The sequence below is a fragment of the Botryllus schlosseri genome, chromosome 1, assembly GCF_051294905.1.
Source record: "Botryllus schlosseri isolate E-star chromosome 1, Bs_hap1, whole genome shotgun sequence".
Taxonomy (NCBI): Eukaryota; Metazoa; Chordata; class Ascidiacea; order Stolidobranchia; family Styelidae; genus Botryllus; species Botryllus schlosseri.
Window position 1 is genome coordinate 30,949,843 of NC_137236.1, and position 25,655 is coordinate 30,975,497.

A 25,655-nucleotide genomic window follows, 5' to 3' on the forward strand; every position below is an offset into this window, starting at 1 on the left:
CGTAGCTGGATCGAAACATGGTCACTATACATCGGTATACAAGCCCACTGTAATGTGGGGTGCGTCTGTGAGGTGGGGTCAGGGGACGCAAGTGAGGCAGTGCGAGCCATAGGTTTCCGACCACTGCTATACACAATATCTCGAGTTATAGTCTTATGCTGCAGATTGTTAGCCTGGTTAAGTGCGAGCATGAATCGTGTTGAATTTCTGCTCCGTACGCCGTTCATGCAGTTTCCTCAGGCAGTGCCTCACCTGTCTACTAGATTTTGAACGTTTTTACTGCCAAAATCACGCTAATTTGCCTAGTTATTAAAGCATGAAATGAAAAGTAGGGCATAGGTGAGTCACGGCCGGGCAATTCCTTACCCGTGACCGCGCAATTGATCGTAAAAAAATCGAATTTATAATAACTGATATCAATCGAATGTAATTGTGGCACTGATTCCGATCATACTTCTCAATTCCCAAGGTATTCGGTGGTAACAAAACGTTGCGCCGCACACCCACATTTTACCAGCGACTATACAAATCTACGTTATCATGCAAGAACGTGGATAGCTATGGCCTTGTTTGTAATTTCAATTTGTTATTGTGAATGTTACTTCCACGGCAGTTCATTCAGAAGATCAGGAAGACAATGTGTATTTGAAAATTGCATTGTGATACAGGCGCCGCCATGTCTGCTATTCTGTTTGATCAATCGACGTATCTTGCAAGGCGCAACCCAATATTTCGTGGCGGGTATATTGAATTCGGAAGTGAAATTGGTCGCCAGAGCGACAGCAACAGGACTTTGAAAGGGGAGCTCGAGCCCCTAACCCTAAATACGCCACTGTATAAACCTCTCAAAGACACTTTATACTGCCGCGAGGATAATTATTCTGGTTGTGCTGAAGATTTATTGACAATAGTTGCTTCAATATTGATAAATTGGGCACAATAATAAAAATTTCGCAAAGAGCCATATATGGCTCGCGAGCCATTGGTTTCCGACCACTGCTATACACAATTTCTCGAGTTATGATGAGGCTTATGCTGCAGATTGTTAGCCTGGTCAAGTGCGAACATGAATCGTGTTGAATTTCTGCTCCGTACGCCGTTTACGCAGTCTCCTTTAGATTTTAGAGCAATGATTTGAAGGTAAAGAGTCTCGGTCCTTATCAGTCTAGAAATTGTCCATGTCCATGTCCAATTGTCCATACATCTAATCGCACGCGGGAGGAACGCGCATTCTTACCTTTTCCAAAACGTATTTCGATAAAAGTGAATAACTGAGGTATAAGCGAGGATAAGGACGCCTTGGTATACACTTTTACACTGATGGTGCGATAGGTAGTTTCTCTAGTTGGAACAAAATTGGGTATCGTGATCTGAAGCATGTGGTCTCTACTGCAACCGGTGTCTTGATATTACCCGATGGTCGACATTACTCGGTTAGAGTTGACTGTCTTATATTCCGATAAATCTGTTCCGAAGTAGTAACCACTGGTGAACTTTCAAAATCCGTATAGTTGAAAATCGATTTCGATCAACTTTAGTGCAGTAATTAGCATTTCAATATCACATTGACCAGTCCGATTTCATCCGCAATATCCAAACGCATCGAGACGTCTCTTAGAATCGCGATGTGTAAAGATATAGGCTCGATGAGTTAGTAGATATGCTCAGGATTCTCAGCGCTGTCATTATGGGTATTCCAGATTTCAATGAACTCGTCATTGAACATTTTGCAACTAAGAAGTCACGTGGCGCGCAATACGCCTACTGATACAAACGTTAAAATATGCAGGTATGAACTACTGTACTTCATATTTTCTCCCGAGTAATTTGAAGAGTGTCAGGTCGAAAAGCTTCGGGTTTTAATATATTTCTGCCATGAAAATATTATCAAAATTTGAAATGTTTAAGCCTAGTTAACCATGCCTAATGTCTATATACCATACAAACTGCGTGTGACCACCACGAAGTCCCATTTTCAAGTCGGAATACACTATTGTAGTTCTATACCAATACCGAGAAAACCATTACTGAAAATGGACATTACCGAGAATGCCATTACCGAGAATGGACATTACCGATAATGGACATTACCGAGAATGGTCATTACCGAGAATGGACACCACCGAGAATGGACATTACCGAGAATGGCCAATGTCAAGAATATAGCTTACTGGGACTGACGTTGTCGAGAAATTTATACCTGAGCATCGATACCGAATGTGGCAACGCCGTGATGTACTCACACGACCTGTGCATATTCGTAACATGCCTGCATTGCATATATTGCATTCTCGGTAATGTCCATTCTCGGTGGTGTCCATTCTCGGCAATGTCCATTCTCTGAGGTGTCCATTCTCGGTAATGTCCATTCTCGGTAATGTCCATTCTCGGTAATGTCCATTCTCGGTGGTGTCCATTCTCGGTAATGGAATTCTCGGTAATGGTTTTCTCGGTATTGACCGGACACCCACTATTGTGACGTCATCTAGATTATTAAAATGGCGTGGACCTCTTGGCCCACCACCCGATATTGTCACGAGCCGCCACTGGTTTTCGATTCAGAAATTTGACGAACACATTCAGCAATATGAGTATTTTATTTCTGGTCCGATTTGACTTTCATTCTATGATATTCTCATTTCGAATGATTACAATCATATTATGAAACGACCACACACAAATTGTATGATTGTAGCCGGCTCGTTGCGGAATACATCCGCCTACAGAACATCTGCCCTTTCCGTCATCGCTATGGCCTCCGTACGCGTCTGTGCGGTCCGGGATGGTGTTTTTCCGATCCGCCTTATTTTTCTCCAAGCAATTTCCGGCAGGTCCGAATAAAGCAGCGGGTTCAGGGCGCTATTTATCGGCACGATTATAAGTCCAGTTGGCAAGTAAACATCTTTCGGCATATTCACTCCTGTTTAAAAAAGAGTATTCGGCGTTAAATTACTCAGTGCTAAATCTGCACTTCGGTTGCTGTTCAACCATAGCCGTTTGAAAAAAAAAACGCAGATGTGTTCTACAATGCGGTGTAAAGTAGCAACGCCTATATTCACAGAGGCTCCATGTTAATTAGTGTCGACTCTATAGTGATTATATTACATATCTCAATGCAATCACAAGCGTTGCCAATTACGCCAAAAATGCCTTGATATGTACGTGTGGATGACTCCAACTTAATCCTCTGGCAATGAGCAGCCTGAGCACACGCTTCGCCCCATGATGTGCCATTATGTGTTAAAAATTCGTTCAGTTGCAATTGCGCCATGCGACTCGGTGGATCAAATGTGTTTGCCATAAATTTAATACATCCGCAATATCATCATTTTCGGGAGCAAAATGAGAGTATAACTCAAAAAAAGAGAAATGAGAGTTGCTAAAGCTAATATTAGGCGATGTAACTTACAAATGTGAGCATATACGTTTAGAAGCATGAAAATCAATCTAATTGGAGGATTTACTTTGTTAGGAAGTAATCCTTTTTCCGTGTTCCCGAATATACTGTCCCAGACAAATGCAAAATGGTAATTGGTACCAACGAGAATTCCATATTAGAAATTAATGTCGTTGATTGTGATATATTCGTATTTTATAGTGAAGTGCATGTGAATAGGTGTCCTCGGTGTATTCACTGGTCATGCTGCAATGATATCCAACGCATCACATAGCTGAAGCCATTTCGCAACTAGAAAATTGCTATTTCTAGGCACAGAATTGCGTTGGTGCGTTTCACAAGTACTTCTTTACCGACCTTCTCGAATATTTCGGTTGAAATTTATTGCTATAATTCTTACCATTCAGAGTCAGGAAGCCCATTATGCATATTGGTATCCAGCACGAAAAATCCGAAATCACAATCCTTGTCAGCTTGCGTTGTAGGTTTTTGGTATCTTCGTTTTTCATGTCTTCGCCCATAGCTAAGTTCTTTCTTGCTCGTCTACCAAGCATTAAGACAGTGTGCAAATAAGGCTGTAACGACTCGAGTCCGACTCGAGTCACTATTTTTGATGACTCGAATTGACTCGAGTCATTTTCTCAAAATACGGAAATGACTCGATACGAGTCAATCTGTGAATTTACTCGAGTTGGACTTGCGCATTGCGCATGACTCGAACTAAGTTATATGACTCGAGAATCAGGCGACCAATACCGACATCTCATTGTAATTTCGAAGAATAGTGAAGTAACCACACTACTGCGATTTCGTCTATTGGTGCTGGCACTTGAGAATGCCATCATAAACTGCTAAAAGTGACAAAAATTAGTATATTATAAATGCTAAACATATCAGCAAACAGATTTATAAAAAGTGGGTTTAACACGACTTTAACTGGAAACTGAGCAGCAATGTTCCCTCTAAGCTGCGCACGTACGCAAATGCGCAGTACTTTCACGGTCTCTGCGCACAGAAAATCTAAGCTACGCGCAAAAAATCTTAAGTGATGACCTTTTTTTAGTCGTTACGCACTGTTTTCCAAGGGTCTGCGCAATGAGTTGGTGAGTGTGCGCAGACCCGTCAAAAATTAGAGGGAACATTGCTGAGCAGTCAACACAATGAATTGGACTCGGACTCGAGTCACAATACCACGACTCATACTTGACCCTCTGATCTCTGACTGGGACTCGGACTTGACTTGGTGGGAATTGAACATGAATCGACTTGACTGGAGTCAAAACTATAAAAGTGTCTCGGAGCCCAGTAACGTGGTTACAATCCTGGTACAAATTCCAATAGAGGCAAAAAGAAATCAGAATTATAGGAAATGGATTGTAATGTTGATCAGAATATTACCATGTAAACCTTATTATTCGAGATAAGCTGTCGTCTAAATGTCAATATTCCCCGCAGTTGAATTTATTTTGGTAAAACAAAATATACAGTTTTGAAGATACCGATTTCCCGATCATAACCGAGCACCTGCATAAATTGATTCCGAATCGAGTGTCAAGTTACTCATTGAGTCGAGCGATTGAATATCACTCATTATGCCGTCATACACACTTGGGGATTTGAAGAATTAAAATGCAGGCCTGCCCACCTTTCGTGCGACCAGATATCAACTATTTTCAATAAAACTCTGCCAAAAATAATTTCGTCTGACTTTACTATAATTATGACGTAACGAATTATGACTGCTTCATGGCAATCTCGCATATTGAATGCATTTCCCTTTGCTTCATATTTTGGATGCTGTAGTGTGAAGGAATCATCGAATCGAAAATTAATTTTTATAACGTATAAATAATTGGTTATTAACCTGGGGAATACTGACGCCAATCTGCAAGCCTTCACAGAACCTCGTATTTTCTTCGAATCACAAAAACAAAAATCTCCAACAAGATTCATCTAACTACGCATCGAATACGGCACTAGATTACTATTGCACAATGTTAGCGGCGACGCGTTAAAAGAACAAAACCATGAAAGTATAAAGTTTACACAGAACAAATATGTTATATGATGAGGTGTTGCAAATCGCTGTAATTTCTTCTATCCCCTTTCAGATACCCGTTCAATGCGGAGTCTCGCCATAGAAAGTGGCAGCGCGTTGTTTCGCCTAAACGCAGCAGTGTGCTATCACTTGCTCAATTACAAAGGAGCTCATATAAATTTTGAGACAGAATTGGCATTTCAGAAGGACGGGGTTTCGATTCCAATCCCCAGCCTCCCCTGCGTAAGCCACTGAGCACCACGTACCTTCGCAACAGTCAGTTTTCGACTACTGATAGGGCCGAGTTTTGTTACAACAACGATGGCCGAGACGAGTGTATACTGTATAATCTCAAATCATAAATATGAGATGAGTGTTGTTGTTGGTGTTTTTCAAGGATTTCCCGTGTATGACTCGGATGTCCCCGAGTTTTCCATGGAACTCCGGTTAAGAACCTCTGGTATAAGTTCCGTATTGCAGTGATGGGATATAGTCACTACCTTTGAGCCACGAGTCATCTCGAGTCATTAGACATTCTGACTCGAGTCAACTCAAATCGCTCGTTTTTCTTGGAGGTGACTGGAGTCACAATTCAAGTCAAATTGAATTTTCGAAGTATGAGTGATGATTCAAAGTCATTACATTTTGCTACGTGCTTGAACGACAGATTTAATTGGCCATTTATCTTGTATCAAATAACGAACGTAAAGCTACGTTATTATCAGTCAAAATTGAGGATGGAATCCGAAGCTTCGAGAAGTTTTAACAAATTGACATGGTACAATACACTACCTTTCTACACATCTGTGAGAATATAAACGCATAAACTATCTTCCTTCGATTTAAATCACACATGAGGGTTGGTCAGGGTGAGCACCGCGCAATGCAAGCACTGCACCGTCTAAGGAAGAGTGATACGTTGCTATTAGATTAATCTACTACTACTACGACAACATAAGCTGTGATCATTTTGTTTGTGGTCGATTTATTTGTGATGTAACCATGAAAGGTCAGTGAAACGTAAAATCAGAGAATGACCGGTTGCTCTCACAAGTGACATATTCGTACCGCGAACAGTCCGAAGATACACAAGATGCAGTGACCTGGAAGCCATTCACTTAACGACTTGAAATTGGCTCGTAAATTTTGCTCCAAGTCACGAATCAATCCATATTTCTGAAGCGCCGAGTCAGTCAAGTCAAGTCATTTCGGCGAAGTTAGTCGAGTTAAGTCAAGTCATATCGAAATGTTAACTCGAGTCATCCTAACACTGCTGTATTGGAAGAATAATGGGCTGGTACTGCACGACTTCAATCATTTATTACGGACAGGACTGTGATTTTAGTATATAGCCTACTTGAATCATTGTGTATAGCCCCATTCGGGTTTGGCATCTTGACAGAGCATACCTCTCCATTTATCACGCACAAGCGTTACGGATAAACGTATTGTTTTTGAGCAATCAGTACATCACAAAACATTACCTGTAGAATTGAATGTAACAAACCACCATAAAAAGGAACGATGAAAAGTTGATGAGCAGAAGAAAAAACGTGTATCCCCACGCCTTGTCCATCGACGGGTCGGGGAAAAACGTTGGAAGGCAAACTGTGTGGCTCGAATAGTATCCGAATTCATACGCCACTGTTGTATTTGGATCAATTTTCTGGATCAGACCCCGCATTCGGCTCCAGTCTGTCTCTCTGTGAATCAGATGTCATTTATCACAGGTAACGGTAGGGGAACCTGAGAAAGTGAAAACGTTACCCGGATTCCTGTATTTGATCCGCGATCAATGGGCTAAGCCAGTTTTTCATGTATGGGATTTCCTGATAATGCATCACCTTGAAAATGCTATTTTGGGAAAACCTGAACATTGAATATAAATTGACTGGGGGATTGATACTTTGTTAATTTGATTATGGGTTCATAAATCGTATCTCGGACCTACGGATTGAAGGCAGAGGTGGGAGCGGAGGTGTACACTAGGATCAAACTAGGCACTAACCAAATGTTTTTATTGGACCCAATTAGATTCTGGAAACCAGTTTTCCAAACAATACGTGCGGACATCTGATATACCAACACCTATAAGTACATTCAAATAGGCCTCAACGGGAATTCAAACCGCATGACTTAAGGAAGCTATCTATCTATATTGTTGAACGAAATTTTGAAGCCCGTCGGTTACTAAAATTTACTGGAAATACCAAACTAGTTAAATAGCCTAAAACGATAGCCAGACTCAAACAGAAAATCGTTAACGGACTATCAGATCAGACGCAAAGTAAGTTTAGTGTCACGTACCCAATGCTGCTGACAAAGTAATCTTCAATCTGCGGAATCAGCGGGATGATACCCAGCAATATCGATCCCGTCCAAGATATAGCAATCGCGATGGTCACATATGCAACGTTAGGTTTTGAGAAGGGTCTGGAATCGATAAGCGAAATGTATTGTAGAAAAATCCAACGATATACCAGAAAACCTTCGCTTCTGACTTACTGATCAACCGAGTCACGCCATTTAGTACAGTGTTGTGCAGAATTTTTTACAGGTGGGTGCTATCAGGTTTTTCAAGACAGCTGTTTTAAGTGGCGTGTGTGCACGGAAATAACTTTAGAAATATTGATCGGCAAAACAACAGTGATCAAAAATTAATCCATTATTGGAAATAACGAATGGGAGACAGCATTATGAAATAATTTGTATCAAATACGTCTACATATTATAGTGAGTGGCCTGTAGAGCTATGCAAACGATATCATGCAGAGCAGGCAATCTCGCAGCCCATTAGGCCATGGTTAGGGTCTCCGTGTCCTGCAGTGGACAGGAAGAATAATTCAGAAACTCAATCAGGTATATTGTCCCGTCTCAAGGGAATTGCAATGGAGCTACCCACATGTCCAACGCTGACATGAAAAGTTTGAAGAAGTCATTCTGCGACTCGCACAATGATCGAAATTCTCTGCGTATTTGGCCTGCAGCCAACCGAATCAAATATTAGCCGACCTCGTAATGATATAAACAATCTGATGAGCCCAGAAACTGTATTGGTGATGGTATTGGTATCCACTATGCGGCAATCTACGTAAATAATGTATGCGCTTTGGTTGAAGGAAGAAACTTTATGGGATGATTGTACCGTCATGGATTCACAGGTATTATCTATCGTAGCAAGAGTATTTACCTCATAACAGAATATAACCTTTGAGCTGCAATTATAACCATCGTGAAAACCGATTGCTCAGATCCAATGACCAATATCGCACCTAGTGCAGAACAGGTGCCGCTGCTTCTCCATTCTATGTCAACTTTGCAATAATCCGTGCCGGATTGCGAAGCCTTTATGCATATCGAGAACGCATAGATCTGCAAAATGTGAGGGTGATATCCATGTGTGGTTGAATACGTTACATGTTGCAAAGGATCAATGTTTCTTACCCCGACAAGCAAATCCGAAACAGCAAGATTCAATACCAATCGGTTCATTAGTTTATTTGATTCCGAGCTGATTCTCGCTTTACTGCTGATGATTACGGTCTTGATTATATGCCGTACGGATATAACAACTACTGCAGAGCATCCGACCAATGCCACCAAGCCTGAGACAGAGTGCGAAACACATTGCTACGATATTTTGTTACATCGATGCACACATAGTGCCGTGACTATACAAAACTTATTTGGGACGATTTTTGCTCTGTAGCACCGGAACTCATTTGACACGACGATGATGAATTTGATATTACTGCATTGACGCAGAAAGAAGTATGAAATTCGTTAAGAATGATAGGCACACACATTTTCTCCTCGAATAAAGCCTATCCAGTATAAAAATACACATCTGTGTGGCAATTAGTATATAGGGCATGATTTGTTGCATTACGCACTGGTCGCCAATCCGGAATGTGGCGCGAAAACATGAATTTCCGCTTAACTTCAGATCATGATGTACGATTTCGACTCCTGAAATCACTTGCAACCAGCAATCTTCGCATTTTGTATTGAAATAAAATTTAGGTCTTTAATTCTTTGTGGTTGTACTGCGTAACAGATAACGTCTTCGTAAGACAGGATCTTGTATACATAACGTAAAAGGGAAGTGATATTGTCGGTACTGTATAAGCACTTGGTGTAGCAGTCACTTGGCGCTTATGCTCTGCGCCATGTGCGCCGGAAGGCTGCTAGGGGCGGAAAATTGTGAGGTGAAGACCTTTTCTTTCATTTAGTTAGTCAACACAACAAGATATCCAATAAATACAATTCAACAGCTCGAAATTATTTCAAAATTTGGGCGGCATTTTCAACGAAAGCCATCGGCAGCAACATATGCCCCTATGCTATCGTGTTTGAGTGCAATTAAACAAACATGGCCAACCGTCATTGAATATGTCGTTTAATACACGATTAATACCTCGAATTCTTGTATGAGAAAATGCACAAAATAAATTAATATAGCTACTTATTATCCAGCTGATTGCAAGAATTGATTTGTTGGTAATCATTGACTTTTCATCCGAGAAAGTGCTGTTAATACAACCGGGTTGACATTCATCGGATGCCGACTTACAATCCTTCACACCGTCACATACCTGTAATAAAAAAATGATGCCTCCAACTAGGTCAGACGTATTAATGTTATTGATCAGGCAAGACATATCCGGCAATGCTTTGAGATGCAGCAAAGCTATAATTATAAGGATCAGACGTATTAATGTTATCGGTCAGGTAAGACATGCACAGCAATGCTTTGAGATGCACCAAGGATATAGTTATAATGGTGTGTTATTTCGAACAATATAAAGGATGAAAGCGATTTGATCGCTCGGTGGTTGACCGATTTTGGTTTACATCGTGCTAAATGTGAAAATGTCAGCAGCTGTATGTTAATATGTTGTGTTTACCACCGGCTGATAAATTCGGGTATTCAAAGCGAATAGAACTCACAGAATGATTTTCCGCATAATCCCTTGACGATGTGCACAATGAGTACAATTTATGGGCAAAAATATTTGTTGTACTGACAAGTGGACCCATATGCATGCACCAAACGCTACTGACATATATTTGACCTTGCTTAATTTATTCGTCGAATATTCGCAGTAAGTCAAATTCTTGGATCCGATGACACGTTATGGTCCGAAACCGCCAGTATACCATAGAGGCGTACGGACCAAGGTTTTACGGGATCCTTATCCAATCCTGTTCGATAAAATGGAGTACTGATTCAATCCGGATCCTATTTCCGTCTCAATTGTCAAAATCCAGATCCAAAAATATCATGCACAAGGTTGAGCATCTATTTGACCATGTCGTCGAAATTAGACCTCGGTGATGCAATGGAATTTGCTATTAGGGATTTTTCGAATAATAGCGTTGCAATGCCGAAGCCAGCTTCGTCCAAGTTCACACAAAATATCGAAGTAAACAACATAAAGTCCCTTTCATCCACTAGAAATTTAGAATCCTGTCCTGATCCGAATCCAGCTGTTGGCCAAAAATGTGAATCCGGATCCAATCCATATTTTTTTGCGAATTTTATAGGGACTCCGCAATCTATTTTTGTAACTATAATCCAGCGGTTACCAACGTGAGCTATTTTGAAAAATAAGGAGGTGAAAATAACAAAGGGGGCGACTGGGGGGGCGATAGGGGGAGAAATGCTTGAACGTCCAGTGAGGTATATTTAATAACCACGGTCAAAAAGGAAATTTGAAGACCGCTTATTCCGAATTTGTTACGAAGCAAAAGTCAACTAAACGGAAAGTAGACCCTGAAAACGTTTTTCCGAGCACCTACCACTCCAGAAAATGACCTTTTTTCAGACTTGGGCGAATTAATTCCCCAGCGATCAGAGTTACGTGATATGATTTCCCGATTACATTTCGGATCCGTAAATATGGGAGGCGGGAATTTGTGTCGAAATGTGTAAGGGGGCGATGACTCGAAAAAGTCTGGGAACCACTGAATAAACGAATATTAAAATATGAAGCATTGCAACGTTTACTTACCAATTCCATAGAAAGATAATCCAACTTGCCGTCATCTTTGCAGGCAAAATGGTAGCAATTCGCTTCGTCCGCTTCGTTTTCGCAATCCTGAAGCACAAGTAAAACAGGTTTCAGTATCAAATTCATCTCAATATACAACAATCTTCAACGACTACTTAAGTGATGCGAGTCTTGGTCCTGCCTATTTCCAAAATATTTGGTTGCACCAGAAACGCTAAAAATTGTTTGCTTGCCTTCGTTGCGCATTCAGAAAATACTCAAAAGATTTGGTGTTCGGAACATAGAAGATATGAGAAAGCTAGAAATAACCCAGTTTATATACCCTCAAATTTCAACAACTACTTCACCTCGGAGTCAAAAGCTCACAAGTACAATACACTCGCGTCCTCGAAGAACAACTACCAAAATGATCAGGGCGGAATACAGGAAACACATTGCTCTATCAAGTATGCCGGACCATAATTGTGGAGCAGCATCTCGTCGGCTATACGACAGTTGTCGAGCATGTCCACATTCAAGTCTATATATAAGCAATTTCTGCTAAATGGATACCAGTCAGCCTACCGGACCCTGAGCTGACATATCGATCTCGCCGTCAGCCCCATGCTACCTCATTTTGTCGCTTGCGTTCTATACTCTGCTTTACTTTTCATTCAGTGTGCATGCCTCTTCGCTACTTCGATTTTAGGCCCATGTGGGTCTACACATATGGAATCACACTAAACTGAGAACAGTGGGCATTACGCGTCACTGCATAAAATACTGCTATTGATTTAATGCAGTGTTTCCCAACCTTTTTCCACCCACGTACCATTTTGAGGTTTTATGCAGTGCTCGCGTACCACCTATATAAGTTACGTGCGTTTCCACAATTTATGACGTCATACTCACGTATTTGACCTATGCGAGGTGCATTAACACATTCTATTAAACTAGGCCAGGGATGTCAAACATACGGCCCGTGGGCCGGATCCGGCCCGCCAGACGATTTTATCCGGCCCGCATAGCAATTCTGAGTAGGCTACATTGAAAAAGGATTATATTATACATCATATCCACAATAATAAAATGAATTAAAACGTCCGGGTTGACAGTTAAATATCTTGTATTAATCACAACGCACACGCAGGGATAACGCCAGACAAGCTTTTTGCCATTCACGGCCCATTTCGACTACTCGTGTAGCCTATGGCCGCATTCCAGGGCATAGTCGTAATGAACGAGCTGGACGCCAAATACCCAGGTTAAAGTGTCTATGTCCATTTCTGGTGACCTCCGGAGTAATCTATTTAATGACAGGCTTACTATGCGCACCCAAATCGCGAGTGATCACTGGTAATGTTAAGGAAGGGGGTGATCATATAGTCGCACGCAGCGCGAAAAAAGATTCATATTCACCAATGAATTTCGTCATTGATATTAGTAGTTTTACATATTACCATCAAACATTTATCCTTTCTCATCCCGTGTGATCAGTTCCACTGGAATAGAGTTAAAGTAGGGGTGTTAAAGCAAGTTATAAATTATGATGCATCTTCGGGTGGGCCAATTTGTTAGTATAGTGAGGAGCACACGATTCGAGCTGATATATCCATGCGAGGCGCATCATTTTCCACTGATGTTCGCATCTGTATTGTGGGGCTCTGATTGCAAAGGGTGCTACGATATTAAAATCGAAAAATGAACTCTTATTAAATCGCGCGCAGCGCGACGAATATTTCAAGATTAATTAAAATCTTTCAAGAAGTCGGGAGTCAATTCGAAAATTCGAATTCGCACAAATTCCCTCTTACGGCCACAAGTTGACGAACCCCTGGACTAAAGCCAAGGGAACACTGAAATATGTCTACTTGCATCGCAGGTAATGCCATTGTTTTAGCGGCTCTTAACTGTATTCAACCGGACAAACATCGTATTTTCGTCAATTTCATTGCTCGCAAATAATGGTGTTGCGACTCGCTAGAATGAAACCCCTACGATCCGTGTATTATCTATAAATGCTTGATAATAAAGTATTCCAGCGTGAAGCAATGGCACGAGGCAACATTTTGGATTCCGTTAACTGGTCCGGCCCGCGAGCGACTTCATGACTTCGATCCGGCCAGCGATGCAATTTGAGTTTGACACCCCTGAACTAGGCATTATCAGCCAGGGTTGATGGGGATGTATGGAATTGTTTTTTCACCACCAGTCACAAGAAGAACAACTTGATGAACAACACACAACAAAAGTCAATTTATTTAATGCGATGGCTGCATTTTTTTATTTTCCACTAGCTTGCAAATGCGTGGCATACGTTTGCTTACAGAGAATCGAAAGTCATGTATGGGTGCAACAAGTCATCAGGGATGAAAATCCTTGCTCGCATTCCCACGTTCAAGGGAAAATTAGCAGCTGGGGAATAGCGGGAGACGATGGCTTCAAAAAACTCAAAATCAACCTCACCTGAACCTCCCTTCGGTCAAAAAAAAAACAGAATCTACTCGCGTACCACCTGGAAGACCTTCGCGTACCACTAGTGGTACGCGTACCACAGGTTGGGAGCCACTGATTTAATGAAATCTATAATCCATAACGGTTGTCCGATGGAACAGTGATATCCGATGTAGGCTATAATAAAACACCATACAGTCGACTTCGCTAAATTCAGACACTTTGCTACCGCCTTGATTACAGAATGATTCAAAATATAGTGTCCTTCCTGTATTACTTGGTAACACAGCCATACTTTGTATTTAATAGTGGAGATAGAACACTGCAAAGCCATGCAGCATAGGCTGAAACAGTATTTTTATGCATCATTAGGTTTTACAAGATGGATGCAATTGTGTCTAAGAAAAAGCGACTATGAAGCTGACCCGAACTTGAATGGGATCATTTTCGATTGGAACCGAATCGAGCGTCATGGTCTCATCAGAATCACTCATCTTGTCTTAAAAGCAACGGATTAACGATGGGAATTGCCAACATGTGTCCGAATTACTGGGATTTTTTTATGTGCGGTTTTGTTTCGTTTCCGATAATTTTTAGCGAACAAAACGGTTGTCCGGGTTAACAGTCGTCCGAAATAATCGTATTCGACAGCATATGTTATTTTCTGGATTTTTAGTGTATTGAGCAAAAGAACGGGATGATACGAATATTGTATTCATCACGTATTTCAGAGAATGGCACAAACAGTAATTATAAGGTTATCGGCTCGCGCCTCTTCAATACTTGTCAGGGCGACCAAACTCCACCACTCGGAAGTCCGTCGTAATATACGTACATTTTGTTTATCGCATTTCTTCTCAATGGGAATATTCGGCAAAGGTTTGTCGGTGCAGTAAAATCTGTGGTGACAATAAGCAACATAAAACCGGTTTGCAGTTCGTACCTTGGAAACAGGTAGTCTACGTGTGACTACGGTATAACAATGCTAACAAATATTTTATGGCGATGTTGAAGAGATGTCGCAGCATTATATTATGAGCAACCACATCTCCACCTACGCAAGTGAACAATATGGTAATTAAACGACAAAGAGGTTTCTCAGTAATTAGAAGTTGATGTGACTAACAAATAACCAATGGTGTTTATTTGAGTGACAAATATTTAAGCTGCAGTTCAGGGTAAATCATTTCAGAGAACGAAATCGGAGTAAACTTTTTATGCGTTCGCAAATCCGCTTATAAACTGTGTTGTATATTAATCTTTTGCAAATTATCCATTTCGTTTTGATCAGATTGCATTATCTTAGGATACACCATCATATGGTGGGGGCTGAAGCGTTTTCGCATCGCATAGCCTGGTAGGAGTCAACGATCGTCTCTTTCATATTAGGGATAGTAATAACGAATAATAGACTTTTGACACATCGATTGCTAATAGGGCGACACAACAGTGTAAATATGTTTCATATCTGATAAGCAACGCGACCATGCAGTCGATCAGCTTATAAGGAAAACTTAACACATCTTCCACTCTGTTGTGATAACGCAGATAATACGCATTGAGATGATGTCAGAACATTGGATCAACCGATTGGAGATCGAAGAATGATTTAAAACAAGACTCTATATCATTTTCAGTTTGGAGAGTGTACCTTGAAATGCAGCCGATTTCGTCCGCGTAGTCGTTACAATCCATTTGTCCGTCGCACATATTTTTCACATCAAGGGTGCGATCGCGTTCGCCTGATATTCCGTATACTTTGCATCTATTCAAAATAAAGACAACTGCGGTATTCCGAAATCACGCAATCTACACTATTGTCGTTGGTTGTCTTGAAAATTTGTTACCATGTCAGTCTATTTGTTTACTTTGACGTCAGTCAATAAACGGTAACAACCACGGTGTAGTGTTATATGAACCGAACTGTAAATTTGAGTGAACTGTAAATTTCCGCCTGTTGTAAAATGACCAATGTAGTCTACAACAACTGACAACAACAACAACAACAACAACAACAACAACAACCTCACCGCATGTTAGTCATACAAAATTTTCAATTGTTTATATGACGTATTAATAAAACGATGTCCTCTGTTGTATTCACGGCGTGTTTGGACACTGCAGTGCCAATGCGACTGCCACCAGGCCGATTTTCGTTATTTTAATTCCGTAAACCAGGGGTTCTCAACCTTTTGGTCTTCGCGGACCCCTTTTGCACCGCCGCGGACTCCATAAGTTCTAGTACAAATTTAGCTCAATTATCGTGCAACCATCATCTGTCTTATGTAACTATTAACTGTAAGATTGTGAAAACAGCAATATAGTGACTTCTATTGAAAACAACATCATTCTACTTATGTAGAAGTTGGGAAGACTTTCATTATTTCAAAGCGAATTCTGGAGCTGCGGTCGTATCCTGAAAATCCCCGTCATCGATTTGATACAAACGACTGCCGAAAATTTATTTTCACAAAGATGTTGGCGAAATTGATAATAACGCGTGACGCTTCCATCGACACCTTTCAATTTGATCAAAACATATATGGCACCAGACTTGAGAAACAATTTTTTTTGAATATATTACTTCCAGTCCCGTCATTTCTATTTTTATATCATCTCATCTTGAAGTTATTCGGAAATAGCGGTTAAGTATATCACAGGAGGAAATGGAATTTCACAAACAAATTTTTCCAAAACCCCAACAAAACATCTGTAAACAGAAATATGTTCAGGCTATTGGCAATTTGACAATTGAAAGGAGTTTGCACCGTCGAATGAAATAACATCTCATGTGCCCATTCAGTTTATGAGAGTCCCAAAGTTTAGCAGTTAAGAAGCGAAACTGCCTCGCGATTTCTCTTTATTAATGAAATACAAATTAGGTTACCAACCACTGCCGTACACACTGCTTTCGCGAATCAGATGACGAGCAAGGAGCCTAGCCTCCAACACTTAGGTAGGGATTCTGGAGTCACCGACGACCAGTCCAGAACCCGCAACCCATTGGTATTGCAGCTGTGTAATATTCAACTACGTGATTTCGCCACAAATCAAAATACGTAACAGGGCACTATATGGTGCTCCGGAAACTAGCAAACATTCGTTTCATTGATTAGATTTCTGTCTCTCATTCCAATGTTGTCTTTATGTTACCGTGTCATTCAGTTATCTTCTGTTTTACTGTTGTTGTTGTTGTCGTTTGTAGTAGTAGGCCTATTCATGGTGTTTGTCTACCACTGTGGTCATGGTCATTAACACCTGACCTGGTTTGGGAAGCGAGTGGCGCAGTTGGTTAAACACTGCAGTCACGACACCAACGGTTGGTGGTTCGAGTCACGGCTCTGCCATGTTTCTATGTGTCGGAGGTTTATCTGGGCTCCTCATCGCTGATCCCGCTGTAATACAGCACATTGAAAAGCCTAGACGAAGAGAGAGCCGAACTCTAGAAAGGAGGCAGCAAATGAGCCGAAAAAAGACTCAAGTTCAAGACATGCCATTATGAAATGTATGAAATTCACTGTGTGGGCGCAAATAACCACGATGTTGCAAGCGCCAATTATATGAGTTAATAAAAACAACAACAACAACCAGACCTGGTTTCTTTGTTTTTGTTACGCAGCCGCCGACGTGTAGCACATCCCACTTCTAGGCTTTCATAAGACGCCGCTTACACGGATTATATGGCGAGGAGGAGCTTAGATAATCCCTCAACACTTAGGTGGGTGTTCTGGAATGGATATCGGCCGGACTCGAACCCGCAACCAGCAGCTGTGGATCATACGACTACGCTCTCTCGCCAAACTGTTTTACTGTCGGTGTGTTGTACGTTGCTCAACGCTACATGAGTCACTTTTACATTAACAAAGCAATAATCAGTTACGAAAATGCGTATGTCAGTAAGCGGAGTTATCAAGATAATTGTAATGTAACAGAATAATATAATTAATATTGAAGTAAACCCGAATATGTTCGGCTGACACTCGTCAGCGGTAATCGTCAACAACTTTCTTCCGCTTAAATTCAATGTACAGTGAAGTCAACTATCATTAACGTCCGCCAACCAAGGAGTTCGTGTGTAATCTGAAAAAATGGTACATTGAACTTGAGCCGTCTGTGGACCTAATCATTTGAATTTTAGTGTCGGTGACGTCATATTTGGTGATACGATTGTTGATATACAATGGTTTTTTTTCAACTGTCTACAAATTTCTTACGGTTGCCTTTAACGAGTGTCAGCCAAAAATATTCAGGTTTATTTCAATGTGAATATAGAACAGAATAGCGATAATCCACTAAACAAAACAAATAGTACTCATCAAACCTTCTAGGTCAGCACAAAATTCATTCAATGTATTGCTGCAAAACTCAGTGTTGGCGAGTTTAACAAAATCAATAGCCTGAAAATATGATCCAGTAATGTAATTTTCGGTGGTCTCGACAGGGCGTCTGTCGAATGGGGAAAGGCCTCAAATTTATGCGACGGTATATCAATGTAGTGATAGTTCAGGCACTGCAGTGCTTGGCTGGGGTTGTCCTTTTAGCTTGCAAGCCGTGACTCATTGGGATGCAGCTAATCAATCACATAGCTCTTTATTTGGCAAATCAAAAGGGGAACTTACTATAGCATGTTTTTAAATCGCTCCTTTAGATTTAGCGCAATACTTGATAAAAGTTGCAGTATAAATAGAAAAAGTTGCAGAAACTTGAAACATAAAATTCCTTGAAAAAGCTTACAACATCATACTACACTTATTCTGAGTATTTAGGAAGCTCCCGGAAGCTGTAAAAAGATTCAAAAGTTGAAAAAACTTGCCCTAATAATAACCATATGAAGTTCTGTACTATTAAAAGTCATTACATGTGGCAAATATGGAATGGGCTTGACCCTTATGCTCCAATATAAAAAAATCGAGTTCGTAAATTTCGCTTACTGAGGTATCGAAACCATTCTAGATCGGGAATACTTGAAGTACTTGTAGTAAACATATTCTTCGATGTTTGAGCAAAATTCCGTGATCGAGTCATCGCAACGGCATTCTTCGTCCATGAAGTCCCCACATTCTGGTATTCCGTCGCATGCAGTGGCGACTGAACATATAGATAATCCCCAGTCGTATATGAGATGAATAATTATCGCCGATGATCATATTAGTAAATCGACAAAGTACGGCAGCGAACGCTGAATCAATATTTTAAAGTTGAATATATTCGGACAAAATACGATAAGTAAACAGCCATAGAAGTGTTATAATAGTATCAATGACTCGTATATTGTCCACAAGAAATTGCTACTTCTATATCGCAAAAAAAAATAATTAGCAACTACGCTTGATCACACTAAAAAATAACAAATTTTATTCATATATAATATATATACTAATGTTTTAAAGAATTAAACAAGGATGATAATTAGCTTGTAAATTGCAATACTAACGTTTGTTTATGTGGTATGGGTGGACGGTGGTCACAAACACCGATTAAAATTATTGATGTCGAGACAAATAAGACTTACATTTTCCTTCAGGATACGAACATTCATAGCCAGGTCTTGCATCCACGGATTTCTCGCCGGATGCTAGTAGAAATTAGAGGATTTCAATGTCAGTTTGATACTGAATAGGCTACATATCAGTAAGATGTCCTGGACAAATAGAATATAAATAGGTATTAGGATTATTTGCGTAACGATATAGGGCAGTGGATCTCGACCGGGGCTCTGGAAAGCATTTTCAGGTGTCCACGATACCTCTGAATTTGTCATCTAAATCATTTCTAACCTAATTAGTTGAGATGGTGAGAACCTGTGAAAGGTTCAGGTTTGTGTCAACGTGAATCTTTTCGAGAGGTTATGTGTGAACGCGAACGTGAACCTCATGACGTCACGTGACGTCATATTGCTAATTCCAACCCTACATTTCAGTGAAGTGATAGCCGATATCAATATACACGATACCGAGCGACGACTCCTGCCACATAATGCCACAATGCTGAAGTACATATTGACGTTTTGAACGTCGTCAAATGTATCAACTCTGGCAATCAAAGGATAACATAATTTCATGAAATCAATATCTTCCATCGCTTCGCCAACAATTTCGACGAGGATTTGCAAGGGAATATGAGCTTACGCCTTAACGGTCTAGTCAAGAGCGGACGATGTATTCGGCGTCTGAGTATTGCTCACGTTGATATTGAGCAGAGTGTAAACGGGTTTTTATACTTGCTACCAACAGCCAGCAACCAACACCCCAATCAGTGATTAAATCAGGATTGAATTCGTACACACCTGCTAGCTTTTTACATCAGACAACGATATCAACTTCATTGATTGGTTGAATATGCACTATTCGCTGACTACCTACATGTAATGTTCCCTCTAATTTTTGACGGGTCTGCCCACACTCACCAACTCACTGCGCAGACACTTGGAAAACAGTGCGTAACGACTAAAAAAAGGTCATCACTTCGGATTTTTTGTGCGCAACTTAGATTTTCTGTGCGCAGAGACCATGTCAGCACTGCGCATTTGCGCACGTGCGCAGCTTAAAGGGAACATTGCCTACATGTAGTGTATTTCGCTCTTGATGTTGGGTGATTGCGGGTCAAGCTCACAGCAGAGAGTCACTACATATTCGAGCAAACTTTTTTAACAAACCAAATAAAATTTTTGAGATTGTCAAGGTGCATGCTCGTTTAGTGATGATTTTCTATGCTGTCAGCGCCATGCATTGGCCTGCAGTTGAAATCAATAAATTGCAACCAAAGATGTTGTAATGAAGTGAAAATTGTAATATATGAAAAAGGTTTACAGTGCTGAGCCTACCAAGGTTCGTTTATGAACGTGAACCTCACGTTCACACGATCCCCACTAATTAGTGACTAACTAAATTAACGTAGATCCTATGAAGCAGTTACGAAAGAAATGTGGAGGCTCACATCAATAGAAGGGCCGTTTCGGACAATATATCTTAATGGAAACTCATTTAGTTGCCAGTAACTTATGAAGGGTTCCCTTCCCGCATAGGTTAGATCAGAGAGTTGTTATTATAATTGGTGTCAGTTGAGTTGTATTTGTTTGAATCTTGTCTAGAAGTAAATTGAAAACAAATAGTGAATTGTGACCCAATAGAGTAGGAATTATAAATCGCATCAATAGAAGCCGAAGAAATGGAAAATAACACAATAGCACAGTTGCCTACAGTTTTTGTAATTTTATATCTTCAATCGCACTCCTGTTGCTGTACTGTGCATTGTTCCAATGGTTCAGTTCCTACTGATTCCATTTATAAATCGGACAATTTCGAGTCACAATTCATCATTTGGTTTTGAATTTACCTTTCATTCTTGTCCCTAACCGTATCGGGCGCTTTTGATAGGGGGCACGCGTAAATAAACCCTATGACAAACGTATATACTATTTAAAGACATATTTAAATCCATTAAAACCCCGACGTCGGTGAAGGCATTCAATATGTCTTATGTTTAACGAATAAGCGACACCACGAAAACATGATGGTATCAAATACTATGGCAAAAACTTACCCTTCGATTGGCAATGAGTTTCATCTTCTTTGTTCTGGCAATCGAATCTAAATGTATGAAATGTGAAGTGCACTATTTAGTGTTTATCATTCATTACATAAACTTTTGTTGGGCACATCTCATTAATTAGGTATCTGCTATAGCGGGTTTGCAGCGTCAGTTTTCCAACGCCATATTAAGGCGGTTGTGAATGATTATTCTCACGAATTTTAAAACAGCAACGTATTAAATATTCCGAATATCAATACCGTGCTATGGAGCCGTACTGCTGTCTGCGCGGGCAGTCACGCAATTCAACAGGCGGCTGATATGGATAGTCAAACGAAATATGTATAAAATAATATCCGGCTCATTATTGGAATATGTTGACCATGACACATCCGAATGATTTCATGAAATTGTGGACATCGCGGTTTGATGGTCTATTAAAACCGTCATTTGCAAACGTCGTGCTCCGTTCTACGCAAAGAAGGCGTCGTTGTGTACCACATTTCGCAGTGACGCACCCAGAGCAGATACGGAATATGTAGTGATGATACCATGACCGTCTTTACAGAGTGATGGGTGTAATGCCGCGTCATAGTTGGAGACGGTTCGATGTGCCATAGTGGGAGATTTCTGTAGTACGGTCACATGAATTGTCCGAAGCTTATGACCATGCGGTGTTTTTTAAGGTGTTTTGTTATGCACCTCCGTAACTTCGGCGTTATCGTATTTCCAAAGGAAAGTCTCACACTTCAGATAGAGAACTGCTAATCTAGAAGTTCATGCAAGGACATTTTTTATGTCAATATCTAGCAGCTTATGCCGTTATATATATTGGTATTCAACTGCAAATCCCCTTAGTCCATCTATGTCAAATGGATGCCATTCGGATTTTGCATTTGCTTACTCCCGCAAACATTTCTCATACTGTTAGTAATTCAAATTCCATAATTTCGATGACAATGCCATTGATTCATGAAAAATCTCGCGAAATGATTCCTACTGTAACAAATAGATTCCCACATAAACGCATAAAAGTATAACATAGAATATACGGACCATGACCGACCATACTGTCGTACTATCACCCTGATTAGACAAAAGTCCGGGGTATACATACCTCATGTCACAAACTTTTGTTGCACTGAGTAATATTGTACTTTCACTTTCCAGTGACACGCATTCCAGAAAAGGTAAACTGGTAGTATTATTCTGATTTGAAACTAAATTGAGGCAATACCACGTATGTTACGGTTCTCATTCGATAAAGCAACGGATTTTACCATGAGATATCTTTTCGCATATTTTCGGTCGAACTGCGGACTCGCAGAGACATTCGTCAGTGAGGTCAGGGCAGTCGAATATCCGGTCACACAGCTTAGAAACAGGTAAAATTAAAACCGGGTAGCTCAAACACTGAAAACATCTTCCGTCCGAATGATCTGGTTGAAAACCAGTAAATGCGAAATCTGATGGGAAATTCCAATGAAACGTTTACTCACATGTATCGTTTCCGGGACAAATGCACTCGTCAAAATCTGTATTTATAGATGTTAAGTATTATTGGGAGTTATATACGGTAGCAGTAGTCTATCAGTAAGCCAGTTTAGATGCAGGCACTATCGAAATGGTATCAAACCCAAAATTGGAAGCGGACGAATTCCTCGGGCTTAGTATAGACACATCTGTTCACAGCATTAGAAATGGTCGTGCTTAATTCCCAAATTCAGAAAGTCGCATTCGGCCATATCGCAGTGTCTGCATGAGACTGCACCATCACCGAAACACACATTGAGATTAATTGGCGCAAAGTGAATAAACCAGTTACGATTGTAGAATTTGACTGCAAATACTGATATATTTTGGACAGCAAGCACAAAGTATTAAAACTAAGATATAGAAAACTCCATGATTGCCCTTAATCGAGAGCTTGTCGAGCAGCTGATGCGGTATTATATTTTCAATTTGGAGGATGCCAATTGTATACTCGGCTACGAGCCTCAACTTGACGACTAGCTGCTGTACCCGCGCCTATCAGACGCTGGATACGCTGCAACAGGGGTCTGAAACACGTGTCACGCGTGCTTTTTGCAGGCCAGGAGTGAATATGGCAATAGTAAACCACATTTTCACGATGTGGGTTGAATACCAGTCTGACAGGGCCCGTTAAATAAGGCTTACTTAGAAATACATTGAATAACCCTATTGTTGCTGCTGCTGCCCGCAGTGTCATCTATAATTGGGAAGTTGACCCGCGAGCACATTTGAGTTTGAGACCCCTGCGCTACAACTATGAATAACATTTTTCACGACGATCGCATCAATAGCACATCCTTTGAGACATGGACTATCACAAATCGCTGATACCCCACGTCTTCTACACAGCACTTGCTGATGCTATTAGGATTGTGACACGGGAAAGGCATAAACTATTATTCACCATTGATCACCATTTGCAAAGAGATTAACATAGATGTAGAACTAATATGCTCTTAAGATACTGTCGGGGGCGGCATGTTTGAGGCATATGCATACTTCACGCCATATTGTTTCATTCACTCGTATAATCGAATTGGTATTCTATTGTGGTAAGCTTGGTTAGCTTGAGGCTAAGAGCTTGTTGTAAAAAACTCTTCTCTCAGTAAAACCCAGCTAATATTTGCATTAATTCAATGGAAGCAACTTATGCCGAAAGCTACGCTTCATATGTGTAGTATACACCTACCATTATCGCACCAGGACACTCCATCACAAATCTTGGAATCTGGTATCATGCACTGCCTCCCGTTGCGATGGCATATTCTGCCTTGGAAATTGGTTTGTACGGGATTTTCGAATTCGTCGCTCCCGTCTCTGCGTTGGGCAATATAGTTAGCGATTTGTGAATGTTAGAGGTACACAATTTCAGTAATACAATACATGGTCTTACAGACGCAAGGTGAAGAGTGGACGATATTTCGTTTCTTTAATCCTTTTTACTCACAAATGCAACGAAAATATCGTCTTTTCGAACCAGAACGCTCTTTAGATATTGCAATAGAACTAACTGCCCTCTCTTGTTTTACAAGATTGCCAAGGGCGCGATCGAACCAATGTAATTATCTTGGGCAATATTCGTTGCTGACATTAGGCACGAAATTATTTTTAGACTTCATGGGTACTGGAATCCAACCATTTGATGAATCATAAGTCTCTCATATGAAAGAGTTTGGTCGATCGAAAAAATCTGTCATCCGTGTTGATATTTACCGGTAGCAACCACGTAACATATTATCTAGATCGGCCTACCAACCTACTGCATACAAAACAACATGCGAGGCACTTCGAACGCGTATCTCCAAGATCGTGAAAATGCAACGTACTTTGCTATCTTTTGAATTTTCTTTATAGGGGAGATCTCTTTCAAAATGGTTGATATAGATACTTACAAGGCGATACAGTATAATTGTGTTTTTCTCTTATGCATTGCACAATCGCCAAGTATAGTATATATTATTACTCACCCGCAATGTTCATATCCATCACAAAAAGCATCTTCACCGATACACATTTCCCCGTCAGCACAGGCAAATTCATTCGCTCTACACGATGAGCCTGGAATTCCACGGATATGTTTATGCGTCTGGTCGTTATTTGACCAACTTATCCTAATTTTATATTCTATGATGTTTGACATGCTATATAATATAGTTTATAGATTTCATTGAATACAGAGAAATAGTCACCGTCGCACAGTGCATCCTTGTCCGGAGCGTATCTTGGCGGTAGTACACATACTAAGTAGTTATTATCACTCCAGTAGTGCGGGCGTCGGCACATATTCAATTCTTCGCCCGTGGTTTCAAGCGGGGGTACTTGTGGCTCGTCTGCACCGTCCCTGAACAAAATGAACATTTATTGATCTGGAAAACTCTTACGTTAATCTGCAAGACCCCGGAGAAATAGGCCTACCAGTATTCGATGTGACACAAAAACGAGAAATTTACAAACATTGCACATGTAACTGTATATTAACTGCAAAACTTATAAATTACTAAAGATTAACCCTTCCCAGAATGAACAGTGCATTGAGATAGTGTTGTAAGAACAAAACCATTCAAATAAGATTTTCGCAAAAATGGAAGGATTATAATTAATACTAGTTGCAATTCAATGTGACCTCTGCTGTCTCCTTCCAGAGACAACTTCAGAAGTGATAGGCTTCGCCTTGAAAAGTGCCATCGGCCGAAACGCAACAGCGTGATAC

General features: G+C 40.5%; 1 protein-coding gene across 3 annotated transcripts in view; it reads right to left on the reverse strand.

The window, feature by feature from the left end:
* LOC145447331 (uncharacterized) overlaps positions 1-25,318 on the reverse strand; it is a 38,211-nt gene extending 12,893 nt beyond the window's left edge. Inside the window, exons 1-20 of one of the 3 annotated variants that reach the window (XM_080325758.1) lie at positions 25,135-25,318; positions 24,913-25,003; positions 24,135-24,262; positions 22,912-22,947; positions 22,693-22,851; positions 22,530-22,632; positions 21,425-21,471; positions 19,395-19,457; positions 18,814-18,970; positions 15,534-15,647; positions 14,718-14,781; positions 11,450-11,536; positions 9,901-10,030; positions 8,880-9,040; positions 8,626-8,807; positions 7,743-7,868; positions 7,203-7,304; positions 6,920-7,138; positions 3,798-3,940; positions 2,578-2,920 (exon numbers count right to left, since the gene is read on the reverse strand). In XM_080325758.1, the coding sequence (XP_080181884.1) occupies positions 2,721-2,920; positions 3,798-3,940; positions 6,920-7,138; positions 7,203-7,304; positions 7,743-7,868; positions 8,626-8,807; positions 8,880-9,040; positions 9,901-10,030; positions 11,450-11,536; positions 14,718-14,781; positions 15,534-15,647; positions 18,814-18,970; positions 19,395-19,457; positions 21,425-21,471; positions 22,530-22,632; positions 22,693-22,851; positions 22,912-22,947; positions 24,135-24,262; positions 24,913-25,003; positions 25,135-25,303 (2,481 nt within the window). In that variant the 5' untranslated portion in view covers positions 25,304-25,318 and the 3' untranslated portion in view covers positions 2,578-2,720. Of the gene's footprint in view, positions 1-2,577; positions 2,921-3,797; positions 3,941-6,919; positions 7,139-7,202; positions 7,305-7,742; positions 7,869-8,625; positions 8,808-8,879; positions 9,041-9,900; positions 10,031-11,449; positions 11,537-14,717; positions 14,782-15,533; positions 15,648-18,813; positions 18,971-19,394; positions 19,458-21,424; positions 21,472-22,529; positions 22,633-22,692; positions 22,852-22,911; positions 22,948-24,134; positions 24,263-24,912; positions 25,004-25,134 lie in introns of those variants that run through there. The other 2 variants (XM_080325763.1, XM_080325769.1) reach the window with 2 other exon arrangements.
* Between the last annotated feature and the right edge of the window lie 337 nt (positions 25,319-25,655).